Raw genomic sequence first — 14,551 nt, 5'->3', positions numbered from 1 at the left:
AGCAGGGAGCAGCACTTTGCTGGCGGCTGGCAGGCAGGGGTTAATGCAGCCGTAAGCAGTGAGGAGCAGTAGGGAGCAGCACTTGCCTGGCAGCGGCGGGCGGGCAGCCGGGCTTGCGGCGGGCGGGTGGACAGGCGATGTGTCACGCTGCGTTGCCAAAGTTCACCAGTGTGATGACGGGCAGCGCATCTCTGGCGGCACATCTGAAAGCCACTGGCGGCACACCAGTGTGCCACGGCACAGTGGTTGAAAACCACTGGTCTAAACATTACCATCGAATTTGGAAAAAGTATGTGTCTTGGTGTGAATCCAAGAAGTTTCCTACGGTGGAGTTTCAACTAGGGCGGTTTCTCCTCTTTCTGCAAGCAGGTGTGGATGTGGGCCTGAGGTTGGGCTCCATAAAAGTCCAGATTTCGGCCTTGTCCATTTTCTTCCAGAAACTTTTGGCTGTCATCCCTGAGGTTCAGACTTTCTTGAAAGGGGTTCTGCACATCCAGCCTCCCTTTGTGCCTCCTACGGCACCTTGGGATCTTAATGTGATGCTGCAGTTCCTGAAGTCAGATTGGTTTGAACCTTTACAGGATGTTGAGGTCAAGTTCCTTACTTGGAAGGCGGTCACACTATTGGCATTGACATCTGCTAGACATGTGTCGGAATTGGGGCATTGCCCTACAAGAGCCCCTACTTGATTTTCCATGAAGATAGAGCTGAGCTCAGGACGCGTCAACAATTTCTTCCGAAGTTTGTGTTGGCTTTTCATATCAACCAACCTATTGTGGTGCCAGTGGCTACTGACTCCTCAATTGCTTCAAATTCCTTGGATGTTGTAAGGGCTTTGAAGATTTATGTGAAGAGAACTTCTCATCACAGAAAGTCAGATGCTCTGTTTGTTCTTTATGATCCCAACAAGGTTGGGTGGCCTGCTTCTAAGCAGACGATTTCTCGCTGGATCAGTTGTATTATCCAGCATGCTTATTCTACGGCAGGCTTGCCGTCTCCAAAATCTGTTAAGGCCCACTCTACTCGTAAAGTGGGTTCTTCCTGGGCGGCTGCCCAGGGTGTCTCGGCTTTACAGCTTTGCCGAACGGCTACTTGGTCAGGATCGAACACGTTTGCTAAGTTCTATAAGTTCGATGCTTTGGCCTCTGAGGACCTGGTCAATCGGTTCTGCAGGAGCCTCCGCGCTCTCCCTCCTGTACTGGGAGCTTTGTTACATCCCCATGGTACTAATGTGGACCCCAGCATCCTCTAGGACGTAAGAGAATATAGGATTTTAATTACCTACCGGTAAATCCTTTTCCGTAGAGGATGCTGGGCGCCCGCCCAGCGCTTCGTTTTCCTGCATTGGTTACTTAGTTAAGTACTGCGTTGTTACTTGGTTAAGTACTGCATTGTTACTTGGTTAAGTACTGTTGTTCAGCCGTTGCTGAACTGTTTCAAGCTGGTTAGCTTGGTTTTCTATTGTTATGTGTGAGCTGGTGTGAATCTCACCACTATCTGTGTATTTCCTTCTCTCGAAGTATGTCCGTCTCCTCGGGCACAGTTTCTAGACTGGGTCTGGTCGGAGTGACATAGAGGGAGGAGCCAGCCCACATTATTAAACTCTTAAAGTGCCAGTGGCTCCTAGTGGACCTGTCTATACCCCATGGTACTAATGTGGACCCCAGCATCCTCTACGGACTATCAGAAAAGGATTTACCGGTAGGTAATTAAAATCCTATTTTTACTTCAATAACACAATTATAGGCCAAAAAATTTGACTTCATTGACTGATTGAGCAAATCACCATCCCTGTAGATGTGTTATGTATAAACTGTCTAAAGTTAACTTTTTTTTTTTTTGGCAGGTTCAGCCGATTCCAAGCAACACCAAGGATGAGAATAAATATGTAGAATTGATGATCGTCAATGATCACCTAATGGTATGATAATCACATATTATACACCAAGTACATTCCTATATCAGTATTCAAGACGTATAACTGCGCCGCTTATTAGCAATAAGATATAGCTTTCCTTTTCTGTATTTCAATTTAAAGTGTGTGTGTGTGTGTGTGTGTGTGTATAGGTATATATATATATAAAAAGCCAAGGTTTATGCGCAATTATTCCACCTCACAAGTCCCGTTGTGGAACCACAAGTCCCAGTATCTGCTGTATCACTGGTAAACCTTCCACTTTAATAGATGGAATCCAATTGATCTCCTTTGTACTCAAATCCTTAATACTGGCGTCACCTTTGATATGCCCGCATCCACATACAGTTTTAAATTTAGAATCAGTGAAAGAAAGGGCGCTCCATAGTGCATGAAACTGTTTAAGAAGTCACATTTATTCCAGCAGCTGTCACAAATCAGTTTAAAATAAAGTACCACAACAGACGGTATTTGACCACCGTAAGTACATTACATATTAAAATAATGGTTATGAAACGTCACCACATCGGAGGAGTATGTCTCCACTCCACACTATTCTTGTGCTAGGCCACGGCCCTACGCGTTTCGTCACTGCGGTCTTCATCAGAGGGCTAATAACGTTATTAGTTTATATGTATGGAATTTTTAGACTTAAATTGCTTTATTTGCCATCCAGATTTATACCCCTGAAGATGTCCTTGGTGACGAAACGCGTTGAGTTTATCTTATTCAACATCAGCATTGTATTAGGATTAAACATCACCAAAGGAATCTAATGAACTGAATCCAAACTGGATGAATTTACTCTCACTGTTGTGAACTGAAATACATTCTGTATATAAGAAAGCATTTTATAGTTATTGGAAAAAGTACTTACAACAATAAGCGTGTAATACTGGATGGCTTAAACTGGGAATCTATGTTAGCGCCCTCCAGATCTTGTATTATTTGTTATTTAGGAACCTTTGCCAACAGGAGGTTCATCTAGAGGTGCAGCTTTAGAAAGATCACGACGCAGTAAAGGATTTTTTTCTATATGTATGTATAATTATATATGTGTGTGTCTGTATATGTATATATACAGATGTAGCCACCTTTATCTTGACTGTTTCTCCGCCGAGACGGGCGTTTAGTCACGCTAAGGCGATAGCTGAGTTTAATCACAGGTAGGCGCGTTGAGGCGATCTAGATACTCATCATGCATTACACATCTCCACCACTGTGTGGCTAATGCTCCACTAATCCAGTACTTTCGATCGTACAGTATAGCGGCGGATTGATCTACAGCTCTGGCAATACTGTAGGCGTAACGGGAGGCGGTGGAAAAAGTATGGAGTACTGTATGTGTATGGAGACGCAACTACAGTAATTGTGTAAAAGGAAGAATGTACAGGACAATGTATAAACACCGTGCTTTTAAAATACATGAGCGTCTGGGAATGGAGGGCTACAGTAGCTAGCAGGAGGCGGTGAAAAATACCGTGCTTTACAAATGCGAGCGTCCGAGTCCTCTAAGGCATAAACCAACACCAATGGGGTGGGGGCCGGGCGCTGTTTGCAGTACTTTCACACATGAAATTGGGAGTCTCTCATGAGGCGTCGTGGGCTAGGGGTGAAGGCTCCCACCTCCCAAGCTGGGGGTCCAGGGTTCGAGACGTGATGTGCCTTCTTTTTTTTTTTTTTATTGTAATAATACACTGTATTATTTTATCTACATTGTAAGACAGTCAATGGAAAGGTGCACACAAGTTACATATAAATCAGAGTACATCTGCAGGAGCGATTCTTTACGCTAAATGCAACTAAACAGCGGGAATGAAATGAGGGTATTCTGACGCTACTAACTGAGCAAAACAGTACTGTAGATCTTCAGCGTTTGTGTATTGCACATGACCTGAATTCCCTCCCTGTGCAGGCTCCCAGGGGGGAAGGGCGATGGGTGTAGGGGGAGACGATGGGAAATACTGTACTGTGCCTTTGAAATGCAATTACATGAGCGTCCGAGTCCACTACGGCATACTGTAAACCAACACCAATGGGAAGGAAATGCCAACCATTTTTTTTATGTGTTCCCGTGACATTCATTTAAAAAAATTTTTTTTCTTTCTAATACATCCAATGGAAGGATGCACACAGGTTTCACATAAATCAAAGTACATCTGCAGGAGCGATTCTTTACGCTAAATGCAACTGCACAACGGCAATGAGTAGAAATGAGTGTATTCTGACGCTACTAAGTAAGCAAAACAGTACTATACAGTAGATATTCGGCGTTTGTGTATTGCACATGACCTGAATTCCCTCCCTGTCTACTGCATGATCTGTGCAGGCTCCCAGGGGGGAAGGGCAATAGGCTAGCAGGAGGCGGTGGAAAATACCGTGCTTTACAAATGCGAGCGTCCGAGTCCTCTAAGGCATAAACCAACACCAATGGGGTGCGGGCCGGGCGCTGTTTGCAGTACTTTCACACATGAAATTGGGAGTCTCTCATGAGGCGTCGTGGGCTAGGGGTGAAGGCTCCCACCTCCCACGCTGGGGGTCCAGGGTTCGAGACGTGATGTGCCTTCTTTTTTTTTTTTTTATTGTAATAATACACTGTATTATTTTATCTACATTGTAAGACAGTCAATGGAAAGGTGCACACAAGTTACATATAAATCAGAGTACATCTGCAGGAGCGATTCTTTACGCTAAATGCAACTAAACAGCGGGAATGAGTAGAAATGAGTGTATTCTGACGCTACTGTGAGCAAAACAGTACTATACAGTAGATATTCGGCGTTTGTGTATTGCACATGACCTGAATTCCCTCCCTGTCTACTGCATGATCTGTGCAGGCTCCCAGGGGGGAAGGGCAATAGGCTAGCAGGAGGCTACTGGGGACTCAGACTCATACAGTACTTGCATTTCAAAAGCACAGTATTTTCCACCGCCTCCCGCTTGCCCATCGCCCTTCCCCCATGGGATCCTGCACAGGTCATGCAGTAGACAGGGAGGGAGTTATTCACGTAAACTAGGGCAAAGCTGCAGGAGCGGTTGTACTGTTTAGGGTCTATGCACCATATGGTATACATACAATTCTATAGCAGGGCAGACTCAATTGAAATGGCTACCGCCTATGTCTCCTCGCCCAATGGAGGCCCTCGGCTATGGAGCAAGTAACAGCACAGATTTGGTAGGTCACGGGGCAATGCTGAAGGAGCGTCAGAATCCCCTAGCTAAAATACACAGGGGTGATAGGGATAAGTGAGGTCTTTGCGCATAACGATACACCGCAAAGTTCCCTATGGTTTTGATTATGCCTTTTCTTTGAACACGGTATTTTCCACTGCCTCACCCTACCCCCATCCCACTTTCCCCTTCCCCCCCTGGGAGCCTGCAAAGTACATGCAGTAGACAGGGAGGGAGTTCCGATCAGGTTACAAGACATGTGCAACAGTATACTACTGTATGTAGGAAAATCCACCGCCCACTCTGATTTATGTGAAACCTGTGTGCACCCTTCCATTGAATGTATAACAAAGAAAAATAATAATAATAAAGTGAATGTTACAGGAACACATTAAAAAAAGGTTGGCACTTCCTTCCCATTGGTGTTGGTTTATGCCTTAGGGGACTCGGACGTTAATACTTGTATTTCAAAAGCACAGTGTTTTCCACCGCCTCTCCCTACCCCCATCGCCCTTCCCCCCTGGGAGCCTGCACAGGTCATGCAGTGGACAGGGAGGGAGTTCAGGTCAGGTACAATACACAAATGCTGACGATCTACAGTACTGTGTTGCTCAGTTAGTTGCGTTGGAATACACTAATTTATACTCATTACCGCTGTGTATTTGTATATAGCGGAATGAATCGCTGCTGCAGATTTACTTTGATTTATGTGAAACCTGTGTGCACCCTTTCATTGAATGTACAACAAAGAAAAAAAATAATAAAGTGAATGTCACGGGAACATAGAAAAAAAAAGGTTGGCACTTTGTGACTCTCAGCATGGGAGGTGGGAGCCTTCATCACTAGGTTGGTATGGAAGGGGAGACAATTAGCTACCGGAGGGTACCAACCCCAAGTTTCTGTGACCCCCACAAGGCTCATGGCAAGCGTCGAAACCTATGGTGGGTCTGAATTAACGGTCCCATTATAGTCTATGGGAAAATGGGTCCACTTTGCGTACTGATATCTCTGGTTCTGGGTGTCCCAGAGACTCAGGACTGGTACCATACAAAAGAGGAGACTCTTGGCTTTCGGGGCAGACCAACCACTAGTTTATGTGACACTGGAAAAGGAAACGGGAAGCAACCGTGTTTCGGGTCCCCTCCAGTTGTCCGCCTAGCTTGCACATGATACAGGGTTTCTAGCTAGATAGGAAATACTGTACAGAAATGCTAAGCATGGTAATTTGACATCCAGGAACATAGGGAGGAGTTTTTATCTCACTCCATTATACTTAGAAAAATTACACTTGCCACTGTACGTTACAAGCTGTTTGTGCTAATTAGTACACTAGTAGAACATACTGTACAGAGATACTAAGGAAAGTGATTTGGCATCCACGAACTTAGGGAGGAGCTTTTATCTCTCTCCATTGTAATCTTTCTAAGTACAGTGGCAAGTTTAATCTTTCTATGTATAATATAGAGAGATAAAAGCTCCTCCCTAAATTCCTGGGTGCCAAATAACCGTCTTTAGTATCTCTGTATAGTATTTTCAATTAGGGTACTAATTAGCACGGACAGCTTGTAAAGTACAGCGGCAAGTTTAATCTTTCTATGTAAAATGGAGAGAGATAAAAGCTCCTCTGGAAGTTCCCAGATGCCAAATCACCATTCTTAGTATCTCTGTACAGCACGAACAGCTTGTAACGTACAGTGGCAAGATTAATCTTTCTATGTATAATGGAGAGAGATAAAAGCTCCTCAGTAAGTTCCTGGATGCCACATCACTGTACTTAGTATCTATGTACAGTATTTTCTATTAGGGTACTAATTAGCTGTTCGTGCTAATTAGTACCCTAATAGAAAATACTATACAGAGAAACTAAGGATGGTGATTTGGCAACCAGGAACTGAGGGAGGAGCTTTTATCTCTCTACATTATACATAGAAAGATCAAAACTGCCACTGTACGTTACAAGCTGCTCGTGCTAATTAGTACACTAGTAGAACATACTGTACAGAGATACTACAGACAGTGATTTGGCATCCAGGAACCTTAGGGAGGAGCTTTTATCTCTCTCCGCTGTAATCTTTCTAAGTATATTGGAGAGAGATAAAAGCTCCTCCCTAAGTTCCTGGATGCCAAATCACTGTCTGTAGTATCTCTGTACAGTATGTTCTATTAGGGTACTAATTAGCACGAACAGCTTGTAACGTACAGCGGCAAGTTTAATCTTTCTATGTATAATGGAGAGAGATAAAAGCTCCTCAATAAGTTCCTGGATACAAAATCACCATACTTAGTATCTCTGTACAGTATGTTCTATTAGGGTACCAGTTAGCTGTTTGTGCTAATTAGTACCCTAATAAAAAAAAATACTATGCAGAGATACTAAGGATGGTGATTTGGCAACCAGGAACTTAGGGAGGAGCTTTTATCTCTCTATATTATACATAGTAAGATTAAAATTGCCACTGTACGTTACAAGCTGTTTGTGCTAATTAGTACCCTAATAGAAAATACTATGCAAAGATACTAAGGATGGTGATTTGGCAACCAGGAACTTAGGGAGGAGCTTTTATCTCTCTATATTATACATAGAAAGATTAAAATTGCCACTGTACGTTACAAGCTGTTCGTGCTAATTAGTACACTAGTAGAACATACTGTACAGAGATACTAAGTACAGTGATTTGGCATCCACGAACTTAGGGAGGAGCTTTAATCTCTCCATTGTAATCTATCTAAGTATAATGGAGAGAGATAAAAGCTCCTCCCTAAATTCCTGGATGCCAAATTGCTGTCCAGAGTATCGCTGTACTCTATGTTCTACTAGTGTACTAAATAGCACGAACAGCTTGTAACGTACAGTGGCAAGATTAATCTTTCTATGTATAATGGAGAGAGATAAAAGCTCCTCAGTAAGTTCCTGGATGCCACATCACTATACTTAGTATCTCTGTACAGTATTTTCTATTAGGGTACTAATTAGCTGTTCGTGCTAATTAGTACCCTAATAGAAAATACTATACAGAGATACTAAGGACGGTGATTTGGCAACCAGGAACCTAGGGAGGAGCTTTTATCTCTCTATATTATACATAGAAAGATTAAACTTGCCACTGTACGTTACAAGCCGTTCGTGCTAATTAGTACACTAGTAGAACATACTGTACAGAGATACTAAGTACAGTGATTTGGCATCCACGAACTTAGGGAGGAGCTTTATTCTCTCTCCATTGTAATCTTTCTAAGCATAATGGAGAGAGATAAAAGCTCCTCCCTAAGGTTCCTGGATGCCAAATCACTGTATGTAGTATCTCTGTACAGTATGTTCTACTAGTGTACTAATTAGCACGAACAGCTTGTAACGTACAGTGGCAAGATTAATCTTTCTATGTATAATGGAGAGAGATAAAAGCTCCTCAGTAAGTTCCTGGATGCCACATCACTGTACTTGGTATCTCTGTACAGTATTTTCTATTAGGGTACTAATTAGCTGTTCGTGCTAATTAGTACCCTAATAGAAAATACTATACAGAGAAACTAAGGATGGTGATTTGGCAACCAGGAACTGAGGGAGGAGCTTTTATCTCTCTACATTATACATAGAAAGATCAAAACTGCCACTGTACGTTACAAGCTGCTCGTGCTAATTAGTACACTAGTAGAACATACTGTACAGAGATACTACAGACAGTGATTTGGCATCCAGGAACCTTAGGGAGGAGCTTTTATCTCTCTCTGCTGTAATCTTTCTAAGTATATTGGAGAGAGATAAAAGCTCCTCCCTAAGTTCCTGGATGCCAAATCACTGTCTGTAGTATCTCTGTACAGTATGTTCTATTAGGGTACTAATTAGCACGAACAGCTTGTAACGTACAGCGGCAAGTTTAATCTTTCTATGTATAATGGAGAGAGATAAAAGTTCCTCAATAAGTTCCTGGATACAAAATCACCATACTTAGTATCTCTGTACAGTATGTTCTATTAGGGTACCAGTTAGCTGTTTGTGCTAATTAGTACCCTAATAAAAAAAAATACTATGCAGAGATACTAAGGATGGTGATTTGGCAACCAGGAACTTAGGGAGGAGCTTTTATCTCTCTATATTATACATAGTAAGATTAAAATTGCCACTGTACGTTACAAGCTGTTTGTGCTAATTAGTACCCTAATAGAAAATACTATGCAAAGATACTAAGGATGGTGATTTGGCAACCAGGAACTTAGGGAGGAGCTTTTATCTCTCTATATTATACATAGAAAGATTAAAATTGCCACTGTACGTTACAAGCTGTTCGTGCTAATTAGTACACTAGTAGAACATACTGTACAGAGATACTAAGTACAGTGATTTGGCATCCACGAACTTAGGGAGGAGCTTTAATCTCTCCATTGTAATCTATCTAAGTATAATGGAGAGAGATAAAAGCTCCTCCCTAAATTCCTGGATGCCAAATTGCTGTCCAGAGTATCGCTGTACTCTATGTTCTACTAGTGTACTAAATAGCACGAACAGCTTGTAACGTACAGTGGCAAGATTAATCTTTCTATGTATAACGGAGAGAGATAAAAGCTCCTCAGTAAGTTCCTGGATGCCACATCACTATACTTAGTATCTCTGTACAGTATTTTCTATTAGGGTACTAATTAGCTGTTCGTGCTAATTAGTACCCTAATAGAAAATACTATACAGAGATACTAAGGACGGTGATTTGGCAACCAGGAACCTAGGGAGGAGCTTTTATCTCTCTATATTATACATAGAAAGATTAAACTTGCCACTGTACGTTACAAGCTGTTCGTGCTAATTAGTACACTAGTAGAACATACTGTACAGAGATACTAAGTACAGTGATTTGGCATCCACGAACTTAGGGAGGAGCTTTATTCTCTCTCCATTGTAATCTTTCTAAGCATAATGGAGAGAGATAAAAGCTCCTCCCTAAGGTTCCTGGATGCCAAATCACTGTATGTAGTATCTCTGTACAGTATGTTCTACTAGTGTACTAATTAGCACGAACAGCTTGTAACGTACAGTGGCAAGATTAATCTTTCTATGTATAATGGAGAGAGATAAAAGCTCCTCAGTAAATTCCTGGATGCCACATCACTGTACTTAGTATCTCTGTACAGTATTTTCTATTAGGGTACTAATTAGCTGTTCGTGCTAATTAGTACCCTAATAGAAAATACTATACAGAGAAATTAAGGATGGTGATTTGGCAACCAGGAACTGAGGGAGGAGCTTTTATCTCTCTACATTATACATAGAAAGATCAAAACTGCCACTGTACGTTACAAGCTGCTCGTGCTAATTAGTACACTAGTAGAACATACTGTACAGAGATACTACAGACAGTGATTTGGCATCCAGGAACCTTAGGGAGGAGCTTTTATCTCTCTCCGCTGTAATCTTTCTAAGTATATTGGAGAGAGATAAAAGCTCCTCCCTAAGTTCCTGGATGCCAAATCACTGTCTGTAGTATCTCTGTACAGTATGTTCTATTAGGGTACTAATTAGCACGAACAGCTAATTAGTACCCTAACAGAAAATACTGTACAGAGATACTAAGTACAGTGATGTGGCATCCAGGAACTTACTGAGGAGCTTTTATCTCTCTCCATTATACATAGAAATATTAAACTTGCCACTGTATGTTACAAGCTGTTCGTGCTAATTAGTACACTAGTAGAACATAGAGTACAGCGATACTCTGGATGGCAATTTGGCATCCAGGAATTTAGGGAGGAGCTTTTATCTCTCTCCATTATGCTTAGAAATATTACAATGGAGAGAGATTAAAGCTCCTCCCTAAGTTTGTGGATGCCAAATCACTGTACTTAGTATCTCTGTACAGTATGTTCTACTATTGTACTAATTAGCACGAACAGCTTGTAACGTACAGTGGCAAGTGTAATTTTTCTAAGTATAATGGAGAGAGATAAACTCCTCCCTATGTTCCTGGATGTCAAATTACCATGCTTAGCATTTCTGTACAGTATTTCCTATCTAGCCAGAAACCCTGCATCCTGTGCAAGCTAGGTGGACAACTGGAGGGGACCCGATACACGGTTGCTTACTGTTTCCCTTTCCAGTGTCACATAAACTAGTCGTTGATCTGCCCTGAAAGCCAAGAGTCTCCTCTTTTAAATGGTACCAGTCCCGAGTCTCTGGGACACCCAGAACCAGAGATATCAGTACGCAAAGTGGACTCATTTTCCCATAGACTATAATGGGCCCGTTAATTCAGACCCACCATGGGTTCCGACGCTTGCCATGAGCCTTGTGGGGGTCACAGAAACTTGGAGTTGGTACCCTCTGGTAGCTAATTGTCTCCTCTTCCATACCAACCTAGCGATGAAGGCTCTTACGTTCCACACTGAGAGTCCCAGCTTTGAGTCCCAAAGTGCCAACCTTTTTTTTTTTATATGTTCCCGTGACATTCACTTTATTATTGTTTTTCTTTGTTATACATTCAATGAAAGGGTGCACACAGGTTTCACATAAATCAAAGTAAATCTGCAGCAGCGATTCATTCCGCTATATACAAATACACAGCGGTAATGAGTATAAACTAGTGTATTCCGACGCAACTAACTGAGCAACACAGTACTGTAGATTGTCGGCATTTGTGTATTGTACCTGACCTGAACTCCCTCCCTGTCCACTGCATGACCTGTGCAGGCTCCCAGGGCGGAAGGGCAATGGGGGTAGGGAGAGGCGGTGGAAAATACGTGCTTTTCAAATACAAGTATTTGCATCCGAGTCCCCTAAGGCATAAACCAACACCAATGGGAAGGAAGTGCCAACCTTTTTTTAATGTGTTCCTGTAACATTCACTTTATTATTATTTTTTTTCTTTGTTATACATTCAATGGAAGGGTGCACACAGGTTTCACATAAATCAGAGTGGGCGGGGGATTTTCCTACATACAGTAGTATACTGTTGCACGTCTTGTAACCTGATCGGAACTCCCTCCCTGTCTACTGCATGTACATTGCAGGCTCCCAGGGGGAAAGTGGGATGGGTGTAGGGCGAGGCAGTCGAAAATACTGTGTTCAAAGAAAAGGCATAATTAAAACCATGGGGAACTTTGCAGTGTATCGTTATGTGCATATACCTCGCTTAGTCCTATCCTGTGTATTTTAGCTAGGGGATTGTGACGCTCCTTCAGCATTGCCCCATAGCCTGCAAAATCTGGACTGTTACTTGCTCCGTAGCCTAGGGCCTCCGTGGAGCAAGGAGTCATAGGTGGTAGCCATTTCAATTGAGTCTGCCCTGCTACAGAATTGTATGTGTACTGTACGGTGCATAGAACCTTAACAGAACCGCTCCTGCAGCTTTGCCCTGGTTTATGTGAATAAAAAAATAATAAAGTGTCTGGAAAAAACTAACATGCATTCGTACTTTAGAAATCGAACTCGGGACTCTGAGTATAGGAAGCGGAACACTTCACCACTTCGCCGCAGACAGATTAATAAATCCATTGGTTTTGATTATGCTGTAATGGCTATGGGATTAGGACGCTAACATACTGTACAAAATTCCTAATCTCAAGAGGCAATAGTGAACTTCTAACACGTCCATTTGCGACAGTGTACACTACTGGTTTTATGTTGTTTTGTCTGCGGGACTTGGACGCTCACATATTCATAAAGTACTGTAGATGGATCATATACTGTATGCTGTACTATTTGCGTCTGTACCGTATATACTGTATTAAATAATGCAGCATAATGAGTATTTACTGTATTAAATAATGCAGCGTAATGAGTATTTACTGTATGCAGCGTAATGAGACGCTTAGTAAAGTAGTCCTTATTATATATTTCAGTATTGTATTTTACGGGAGACCACACGCATGCGCAGTGGTGATTGTAAAAGGCGACATCTGGTGGATGATTGCAGGTATTACACGTAAAGGTAACGCCAAACGCTCTGTCTGCCTCCGTGCGATTAGGTACGCCTCTCTGTGACTAGGCGCGCCTCCCTACGCCCTGGTACGCTGCGTATACTCGATCGGGACAAACGCCTCAGCCAGTCAAGATAAAGGTGGCTACATCTGTATATATAGATAGAAATATATGTCTATCTCTCTATATTAGCTATACACATACCGACATTGGAAGTGAGAGGACCAGCCTAGGGCTATGTCATCGTGGGGCAGGACGTAATTGCTTTAGGGAGGAGGCATGCTTAGCATTTAATAGCACTAGCTTACCCCTTATCTCCCGCCGGTCACCCACCTGTTTCACCTCGGTGCTCACCACTGCCTTACAGTCAGAGCTGCAGTGGATGGACATACCTCCCCAATGCAACGGCAGTCAGGTCAATGTAGTCCCATAACAGGTCATAGCCCTCAAACCAGGACTGACGTGACGAAGTTGGGACAGCCGAGAGCATCTATCTTGTCTTTTGTATCTAATTTTTTTTTTTACATATACCATCTATTCGCCAGGGTAAATGTGTCAGTCATATCTATCTAGACTGCATTTGTGTATTGTATTTTTTCCTTTCTCCCTCTTGCAGTATAAAAAGCACCGTCTGTCTGTTGGCCAAACTAACAGCTATGCCAAGTCCGTCGTGAATGTGGCAGATTTAGTAAGTGTGATCAGAAATAATTTCTCGCTGTCTTGTGTTTCGTATAATTGAGATCGGATATATATCCCATTTCTGTTACCGATAAGTAGGCTTACCATACCATCCCTTTAAACCGAGACACTGATGAATTACACAGGTTCTGTGGCTCATTAAAAGTAGGTGAAATGCAGGCTTAAAGTCAGGCAGTCCGCCCCATATGCCAGCCTATCTGCGAAGGCGATGTTTTTGGTTGCAGCGGCTGCGTGTGATGTCACACAGCCGCCACGACCCGGCCCAGCACCGGTCCGGACATGCCTCCGTTGTCCGGACCGCGCCCCTTAAACGGAGCATCGATGCCCACAAAACGCAGTGTCTACGCCCCTTTCCCGCCCCCCTCCAAGTCTTAAACTGAGTTCTGCAGAGAACGCAGTTTAGGACCTTGCACATGCGCGTACCGGTATACGTGCATGTGCGGATGTGCAAAAATCGCGGCATAGTGATTTTCGAACATCAGCGATGGGATCTGAATTAGGCTCTGACTCTGACTGGGATCAAATAAAAAAAAAAAACATGTAGCTTTGCTCCTAGGTAAAACCATGCTGCAGGTGGGGCAGATGTAACAGGTGCAGAGAGATTTAGATGTGAGAGGGGATGTGTCCAAACTCAGATCTAAATTAAGGGTATCAAAACAAAGCTGTCCAGTGTCTGTGGGATATATGCAAAAGCAGCCGGTATTTACCCTGCAGTATACAGGAACTGTTGCTGTAATGAAAACTAACCTGGTTTTGCCTTTTAAAAATCGCCATTTTAAATAAAGTGGCCAAGGTTCCGAATACTTGCGGCCGTCTGCAACTCGCAGACTATGTTATAACCCCATTGTCACATTGCTCAGAAC

At 42.8% G+C, this 14,551-nt stretch overlaps 1 protein-coding gene across 7 annotated transcripts in view; it reads left to right on the top strand.

Annotated features, from left to right (window-relative positions):
* Positions 1 to 14,551, top strand: part of ADAM22 (ADAM metallopeptidase domain 22) — a 500,813-nt gene that overhangs the window by 339,733 nt on the left and 146,529 nt on the right. For all 7 annotated transcript variants that reach the window (XM_063921513.1, XM_063921518.1, XM_063921515.1 and 4 more), the window contains exons 9-10: positions 1,847 to 1,921; positions 13,606 to 13,677. In XM_063921513.1, the coding sequence (XP_063777583.1) occupies positions 1,847 to 1,921; positions 13,606 to 13,677 (147 nt within the window). The remainder of the gene's footprint in view (positions 1 to 1,846; positions 1,922 to 13,605; positions 13,678 to 14,551) is intronic.

The sequence above is a fragment of the Pseudophryne corroboree genome, chromosome 5, assembly GCF_028390025.1.
Source record: "Pseudophryne corroboree isolate aPseCor3 chromosome 5, aPseCor3.hap2, whole genome shotgun sequence".
NCBI classification, from domain to species: domain Eukaryota; kingdom Metazoa; phylum Chordata; class Amphibia; order Anura; family Myobatrachidae; genus Pseudophryne; species Pseudophryne corroboree.
The sequence above is the reverse complement of the archived record's forward strand: the minus strand, read 5'-3'. Positions and strand labels throughout refer to the sequence as shown.